This window comes from Peromyscus californicus, unplaced genomic scaffold (genome assembly GCF_007827085.1).
Source record: "Peromyscus californicus insignis strain IS unplaced genomic scaffold, ASM782708v3 Scaffold_5__1_contigs__length_169319896, whole genome shotgun sequence".
NCBI classification, from domain to species: domain Eukaryota; kingdom Metazoa; phylum Chordata; class Mammalia; order Rodentia; family Cricetidae; genus Peromyscus; species Peromyscus californicus.
Window position 1 is genome coordinate 156,058,723 of NW_026294573.1, and position 8,881 is coordinate 156,067,603.

Sequence of the window (8,881 nt, forward strand, 5' to 3'; positions counted from 1 at the left end):
TACTCTGTGAAACATAGTTACTTTTATTGCTTCTTCTTGTCCTGCGCTGCGCTGGTGAAAGCAGAGACTGGATCCTGCTATCACCACCACCTAGCTTAGTGACTGTCAGAGGAGATGCGCAAATATCTGATGAATAAATGGATAAGATATTTGATTTGTCGTTAAATCGATTCACCAAGGTCCCCCTGAGTGACGCCAGTCATATTTCATTACACAGCCTGCACTGACTGGGGCTGGAACGACACCTGAAGGAGGCTAGTCAAGGGCTCTATTGTGCTTTTCCTCCTAGCTGTTGCATAACAAAATCTGAGCTGGCCAAAGAGTCATTCCCTTGCAGATAGAAAGGAGATTAGAGGGCTTGAGTAATCAATGTGGAATTGACTTTGGGAGAAGACTCAGGCAAGCTGGCTCTGGAGAAAGAAAGTGATACAAACAACACACATTGTTAGGGAGACATCCAAGAATAATGGCTGTAGAGGTCACAGTTAAAGTCAGGTTAGCTGGCTTTGCAGGCTAAGCTGTGCGGATTGTTTTACGGCTTACATATTCAGACTGCACAGGTCAGTATTTCAGTAAACTATCCAAGTGAGTTTATGATAAGCAAATGCCTAATTGTGGAGAAGACTGTTCTTTTGAATAGGACTCTTCCAAAAAATTAGGTCAGAAAAAGTGAGCTTAAAATATCTAGGTTTAGCCAGGTGGTGATAGTGCACATCTAATTACAGCACTTGAGAAGTACAGGCATGTGGATCTCTGAGTTCAAGGTCAACCTGGTCTATAGAGTGAGTTCCAGGACAGCCAGGGAACCCTGTCTGGAAAAACAAACAAACAAACAAACAAACAAAAAACTCCAAACAAACAAATATTAGGTTTTTAGGGTCTGTAATAAAACAGTTAATGTGTGGTACAAAGTTTATTTTGAGCTTTCTTTGTGTGGAGAGGAGGGTTCGAGACAGGATTTGTCTGTGTAGCCCTGGCTCTCCTGGAACTTGCTCTGTAGAAAGGTTGGATTTGAACTTAAGAGATCCCTCTGCCTCTGCCTCCTGAATGTGGGATTAAAGGCGTGTGCACCGCCGCTGCTTCTTTTCGGCTTTTTAGACAGGCTGGAACATGACCCTCCTACTTCAGCCTCCCTGTCAGAACTCACGGGACTCCTCTTAACCTGCAGAGAATAAATGGTGTGCCGCTTTGAATAAAGTTGGCCCAGATGAGTAAATAATAAACTATTGTCTTTATCTTATTCTTTTTTTTTTTTTTTTTTCAGATGCAAACAGCAAGAGGCTTTATTCAGGAACACGGGTACCCGGGGCGACACAGTCCCTCCAGAAGCTGAAGAGACTGGCCTTTTTTTTTTTTTTAAAATTATTTATTTGTTTTTACATGCATTGGTGTTTTATTTTGCCTGTGGAAGGTTGTTGGGTCTCCTGGAACCGCAGTTATGGACAGTTGTGAGCCGCCATGTGGGTGCTGGGAATTGAACCTGGGTCCTCTGGAAGAGCAGCCAGTGAGTGCTCTTAACCACTGAGCCATCTCTCCAGTCCCCTATTTTATTCTTTAAAACAAGTAATAACTTCTTCAAAGTCACACCTGCTATTATTTTCTTTCATTTCGAATTTCCAAAAAGAAACTTCTTCCAAATAAAACACTAATGTAGGAGGTCAAGAGATGCCAACCTGACAGTTACACCAGTGTGGGAAGCTCAGAACACCAGGAGAGCCAGAGTTAGGTGAGAGCCTGAGAAAAGCGAGTTCTGAGTCTAGAAAGACAAGTATCACAGGCAAGAGCAGCCCGGTTACCCCATCAGGTTTCTCTTTCCTCATCGGCCTCCTCTATGCCCAGTAGACACTCTTCCTACAGAATCTCATATCCATTTGTCCTCTTTTAAAGGACTATTGGCATTCTGAAGGGTGGGTGTCTGCAGGCTAGGCAATGTGCAGGTGTTGAACCAAGTAAAACCCTCAAGGGGCATGAGGACAATTCTATGTCATTGCTGTGTTCACTGATAACATTCAGAGTTAATTTTTGGTCAAGAACAGTTTTTTGGAGCTGGGCGGTGGTAGCACACACATTTAATCCCAGCACTCGGTAGGCAGAGGCAGGTGGATCTCTGTGAGTTCGAGGCCAGCCTGATCTACAAAGTTCCAGGAAAGGTGCAAAGCTACATAGAGAAACTTTGTCTTGAAAAACCAAAAATTAAAAAAATATATATATAAAAAAGAACAGTTTTTTGGAGTTAGAGACTGGTGGCTTAGTGGGTAAGAGCACTTGCTATACAAGCATGTGGGCCAGCATTTAAAGGCCAGGGATAGGAGTGGTGGCTCCCACCTTTAATCCCAGTCCTCTAAAGGCAGAATTAGGCAGCTCTATTTGAGTTCAAGGACAGCCTGGTTTATATAGTAAGTTCCAGGTCAGCTAGGACTTCACAGGGTTATTCTGACTCAGGAGAACAAACAAACAAACCACAAAAACAAAAGAAAAAAAAAGATCTAGATGTGGCCACAGGAGAATTTCTGGGAATTACAGGCTACCATCCTTGCTCCAGGTTCAGTGAGAGACCCTGTCTCAAAGGAGTTGAAGAGTGGAGAGGAGGGGAGGGGAGGGGAGGGAAGGGTGAGGAGATATGGGGAGATGAGAAAAGGGGGGGAAAGAGGGAGGAGGAGGGGAGAGAGAGACCTAGACTACTTCAGATCAAATTGAATTGGGGATTCTTTTCCAATAAAAATACTAATATTCATAAAGAAAATCTCTTTGAAGTATGACCTCAACACTTTTTATTCTAATATTAGATGTAAGTAGCGTTAGACTTTTTATATCTGAAATATTATAAAAAGTATATAAAATGTGGATGATAGCAACTTGCTATTTAGAAACTTTGGACTGCTTTTCCAAACTTCTCAGTACACTAAGCACACCTATTTACATATTCACAAAACTGCAAACCTGGAGGAAATAAAGTTGAATACTTATAATAAGGCAGGTTTCCCCTTTCTGCTTCACATAAAAAGAAACATCAAACTCATTTTTCCTTATGTATTTTATACAGGTCAACAGAAAGGGATCACTGTGATGACAGGACAAACGGGAGACATTTGCACAACCTTGCAATTCTTCACTAACCACAACGCCTTTACAAAAACAGGATATGATGACTTCAATTATAAGCTGATGAAGTAAGTGATGAAATTTTATAAGTCCTTAATGAGGAGCTAATGACACGGCTCGGGGGATGAAAGTGCTTGCCAGGCAAGCCTGATGACCTGAGTTCAATCCTTGGGACCAACATTAACTTCCGTAAGGGCACTGTACAGGTGCCGTGAGCCACAGGAAAATGTAATGGAATTCAGCTACTATGACAAAAGCTATTACTTGGAAAGGTCAAGGACTTTTCTGAAGGTCAAGCCATGGCTTAAGAAGTCTTGGTGATGTATTAGCCGGTTCCTGCAATGATTTTCCTGTATGCTTCTAAGAACTCCTAACTGTATCTATCTGATATACTTCTCATGCATCCTAGGCCAAAACGGCAAACAGACCAAATGCTGTGTCCCTAATACAGACGCATGCAAACACAAATGACAGGAAAGTTTTCACATCTTTGCATTGGGATATATATTGTTAACACAGTATCATCCATACTTGGCAGCAGATAGGCTCAAAGAGTATTAAATATTCATTTTAAATAAATATTATTTATTCTCTCTTTAGGTAATAAACTGACAAGTGAATTAAATTTTTATTAAAATTTCATTTTGTATGTCCACAATTCACATTGTGAAAGATATGACCCATGAACAAATTAAATATAGTTTTTATTACAAGTTGAAAAGTATAAATTAGGATAGATGTTTTTAAATATTTCTACTTTTAAATTAAATATCTACTTTCCTTCCTTCTGAAATGTCCATTGTTAGGACAATAATGTATAAATTATGATAAAAGAGTAGTTGATATATCTCATCTACTAGTAAAGGCATTAGATCTACACATTCTAATGGAAAATATCCATGAAGTACTTTGAATAGGAAAAATTTTCAGAATAATATAAATCAGCCTAAATGTAATTTAAAAAGCAAGTGTAAAATAATATGACATGACTGTGTATACATGTGTGACTATACATTTATGGGTGCCACACTGCTTACATAATAATAAACTGTAGGGATAGACTTAATTTTTATTCTACATTTCTGTATGTTTTGTTTACTACACATACATATTATGATCGTAAGCAAATAAAAGAGATTTTAAAAGCAAGTCTCTTACTACTATAGGTTTACCATAATTAGCAAAATAATCATGACTAAACACTTTCCAGAAACAGAAGACTAGACAAATGGTTCAGCAGCTAAGATTAAGAGTATTTGTTTCTATTGTACAGAGGACCTGGGTTCGATTCCCAGCACCCATATGGGGGCTCACAGCCATCGTAACTTCCAGACATCCACATAGCAAACATTCATACATATAAAATAAATAAATCTAAAAAATTTAAAGTTTCCAGAAAAAAGATTAAAATCATTTATGAAATACTATTCAATTTCAATATTTTCGCAGTTAAGTAATAATAACCTAAAGCCAATTATTAAATATCATCTGGAACACTTTTTCCTACACATTTTCTCTACTATTTAATGGTAACATTATCTTAAGGTCCAAATAGATAATATTTGAATTCCAGAATCAAAGATAGGAGAATAAATCTAACTATCCAAAGTCTTAGCACAACAAATAGAGAAACAGAGCCAACCTGATTTGTCCTCTGTGTCGTCGAAGTCAACACTGAAGGAATGGCCACTGTTGCTGATGATTTTAGCTGAGGTAGGATCATACTTGATACTGAGAGGTCGGAGTGAGGAGTCATATTTCACTTCTTTGGTTTTAATCTCAATCGGAGACTGCTGATCACCATCAGCAATGGGGAAAAATTCATTCCAGTGAATAGGGCCTGATATGCCAAAAGAAAAGGTCTAAGTAAGTTCTTCATTCAGCAAATTAATGTTGATAACAGGCAACTAGAGCGCTGGCTCCATGGATAAAGTGCTTGGACAAATGTGAGGATGAGAGTTTGGGGCCTCATCATCCACATTAATGCCAGGTGAGTGTGTCAGCTCACTTGTAATCTAGCACTTAGGAGGCAGAGACAGAGGGTGTCTGGAGAAGGCAGGCTGGTTTAGACTAAATGAATCACTTACCTCTAGGCTCAGCGAGAGACTCTGCCTCGATGCAAAAGGTGGTAGACAGCAAATGAGAACGACAACCAAGGTCAGTCTCTGGTCTCCACATACACATGCACCTCACACACAAGAAAACACTCACATACACATGCACATGCACATAACCCACACACAAGAAAACACTCATATACACATGCACATGCACATACACCCCCACACAAGAAAACACTCATATACACATGCACATGCACATACACACACACACAAGAAAACACTCATATACACAAGCACATCACCCACAACCCCACCCTGAAAAAAAAAGATTAGGAAAAGTAATATTCTCATTCTCAGGGCCCCCATACTTATATTTTAACCAAGACTAGTGTTTTGTGGGTATGGAAAGCATTTTATCTGCTTTAAGTCGTTTTCAGAATTAAAATGTGCTTATAGGTAAAAGAATATTTATATTTAATAAAGTACTTCCCAAAGTATCTACTTACTAACTAAAACAAAAGTACAAGTCATTTTTGCAAACAAAAAAATTCCATCTCAAAATCAAGAATGTGCCCTGGCTGCTCCAGAGGCCAGGAAGTCTGTGGAGAAGAGATAAAAAGATGATGTTAAGTGTCAAAGAAAGCAGTCATTCTAAAGATACTGCCTGTTAGTTTGCTTGTTACACCGATAACAGATATCCTCAGGTGTCACTCAACTCAACTCAGTTACCTGTGATGTACAACTGGTCTACCCAAGACACACACAAATCTTTCACACAGAATAATCCAAATAAAATGTCTACACCGTGTCAGTAAATATAACATTATTGCTCACACGGGTTCCTGAAAAAAAAAAAGCTGCAACATGAACACATGACAATACTCTGCTCAATAGGTGTCCTGGGAATCAGATACTTCGAGTCATAGCAATTTTGCATTAAAAATCCTCAGAAGACACTATAGAAAGTGCATTACATTTTCTTATTAGGTCATTTCCCTTATCTTTCTGCGTGACTACTCTTTCTGTTCACAATCTTGTCTTCTTATTTAATATAGAAAATCTTTCTATTTCATGGACATCACATATAAGTTAATCTAATGGGCACCAGATTTCAGTACCAGATTTCAAATATGCAATGCATGCATCACAATGTGCAAACATTTTTACAACAGGCAAAGGGCTGTTTTCATTTCCTAATCACTTTCTTCATCAATTCCTAGCCATTCATAACCAGATCAGTTTATAGAGAAGTCAAATCTATTCAAGATTAAAAAAAAAAAACTTGGATCAAATAGTCAATTTTATCTATTCATTTGTACTATTGTGCCTCTTAAAAGAGACCTGCCTTCGTACATTTTCGAGCATATTCAACTTTAAACCCACTTAAACATGGTTCTTAAGTGAAAGGTACATGGTTCCTCAATGGTTTGGGGAATTTTTGAATATCCATAGTGATATATAATGCTTGGTGATGTCACATGGCTTAAATCAATAAAAATGATCAAAGGGTAGTAGAAGAAGTGACAAGCTGCTTGAGAACAGGCATTCTGTCCAGAGTTTCCCTTCCGTTCCATTAATCACTGCTGCTCTCAACTCAAGATCCCCTTAATCTGCCAATGACTATACAAGAAAAAACAACAAGGCGTGCTTAGTTAGGATGCAGCACATCCCAACAAAATTTTCCCAACAAAATCTGCCTTCAAGGTGCAGTCCTCTTAAAACCACCGTATCCGAAAGACAAGAATCGTTCCACAACTCCTAGCTAGAATGTAGAATGTAGGGACCATCGAGAAGGCTCAGCAGTAAAAGGCACACATTCCTCTTGCCAAGCACCTGGGTTTGATTTCCAGACCTACATAGTGGCTCACAATCATCTATAACTCCAGTCCCAGGTGATCCGATACCCTCTTCTCACTTCCTCAGGTACTAGGCATGCATGTGGTGCACTAACACACATTCAAGCCAAATACTCATAAACATTGCTTTAAAAGAAAATGAATAAATCTTTTTTAAAATTAAAAAATAAATAAAATGTAAAAATGATTCCTTGTTAATGCCTTTTCAGAATTTTTAAATTTTCTGGAGAAGAATTTTACTGAAACCAATACTTTCTACCTACTAGGGTGCAGTCAGTACCTCTTGGCTAACACAACCTTAAAACTGCCAAATAACAACAATAAAAATGATTCCATCGGGGACAAAAATGAATGAAGATTGTCTTTCCAAAACACAAATCAGAAGACAGTGAAATGTAAGATTGTTATTGTGACTTACGTCAAAAGAAACTCACCTAAATTATAAATTTCATTCTTAAAATTCTAAAGTTCATCTGGTGCCATTTTAAAAGTAACATTAGTCATCACAACCTCAAGCAAGCTGCAATTAGAAATGAAAATTTTCCATGCAAGGCAGGAGGATGACCACCAGTTCTGCCCAGTCTAAGCTACAGAGTGAAACCTCATCTCATAACACAAAAAGGAAAATATAAAAATAAAAGAAAGGAACAATTTCAGTAAACTTTGCATAAAATGTACTGTAGAATACCGTCCAATAGTGTACACGAAGTTTTTAATGTTATTCACAAACTCCATTTTGACAGGCTTCTATCAATGCTGTCCTGGTATTTCTTTGCAATTCTTTAGAATAATTACTTGAAGCCATCAGTTCAATAGACCAACAAGAAACCGGTTTTATCTCTAATACATTTACTATATGAAGGAAAGTACATATCTCATTGCCACGCTTATCAATAAGTACACTTGGCGCCACGTTATGATTTCTATAATCATCTGCTAAGCCTTGATCTCTGGAAGGATAGGTATGGTAGGAAAGGAAAAGTGAAGAACAAGTTCTAAGTAAGCCTCCTATCAGTATGCAAATTACAAGTTACCAAGATTTCTCCAACAGCCTCTGGAAGGCATCCCGTGACTTAGAGATCAGTGCTCAGGCCGCCCTCAAGTTGTCCTTTTTCCTCACAAGTGTGTCACCTGACTTCTGACCTCTCAGGCTTTCCCCGGACAGTGGTGGGCTTTTTGAGTGAAGGTGACTGAACACTTCTGTCCGCCCCGAGAGAGCACACGGGACCCCGGCCCCGACCCCCATCCACCCACGGGGCTCAGATCTCCGGCTGGCCGGTACCTGCCCCACGCTGGAGCCTGCGCTCACCATTGTGCTCGCCGTATCCCCAGCTCAGCCTCGCCATGGTCCTCGATGGAGAGCCGCGGACCCTGTGGCCGGTGCCCGCGCCGGGACAGCTGGGCGGGCCCAGCGGGTGGAGGGCGGGGCGCCAGTGCCCGGAACCCGAAACCCGGGGGCACGGTCGTCACCCCCAGGGGGCGCCCGCGTTGGGGGCGGGGGAAGGCCTGTGCCCAGCAGCCAGAAGCGTTTCCAAAGGGGATTTCCTGCCGTCTGGGAAGTCGACACCCCCGGGAGGCCCTTCTAGAAATGACTCACCCAGGCAGGAGCTGCTGGCTGGAGGTGGAGGTCTTGACTGGGAAATGCAAGGGACCTTGATGGAGGTGGCAGCGGTGATTACACACGCGCACACACACATCAGTGCTGATAGTGGTAATAACTACCACTTAAAATAACAACTGCTAGTTATGAAGTGCTGACCTCCCGGGCCAGCCCTCCCTGCCCCCACAGCTCCATCCTTTGCAGCCTGCATTACTCATTTCTCTGGTTCCTTTTTGCTTACTCCAGCATCTTGCAGGCTT

The 8,881-nt window shown here is 40.4% G+C and overlaps 1 protein-coding gene across 2 annotated transcripts in view; it reads right to left on the reverse strand.

Annotated features, from left to right (window-relative positions):
• Nucleotides 1–8,545, reverse strand: part of Ca13 (carbonic anhydrase 13) — a 30,910-nt gene extending 22,365 nt beyond the window's left edge. Inside the window, exons 1-2 of one of the 2 annotated variants that reach the window (XM_052717798.1) lie at nucleotides 8,331–8,545; nucleotides 4,745–4,942 (exon numbers count right to left, since the gene is read on the reverse strand). In XM_052717798.1, coding sequence (XP_052573758.1) covers nucleotides 4,745–4,942; nucleotides 8,331–8,367 — 235 coding nt within the window. In that variant the 5' untranslated portion in view covers nucleotides 8,368–8,545. Of the gene's footprint in view, nucleotides 1–4,744; nucleotides 4,943–5,189; nucleotides 8,270–8,330 lie in introns of those variants that run through there. The other variant, XM_052717797.1, reaches the window with a different exon arrangement.
• Between the last annotated feature and the right edge of the window lie 336 nt (nucleotides 8,546–8,881).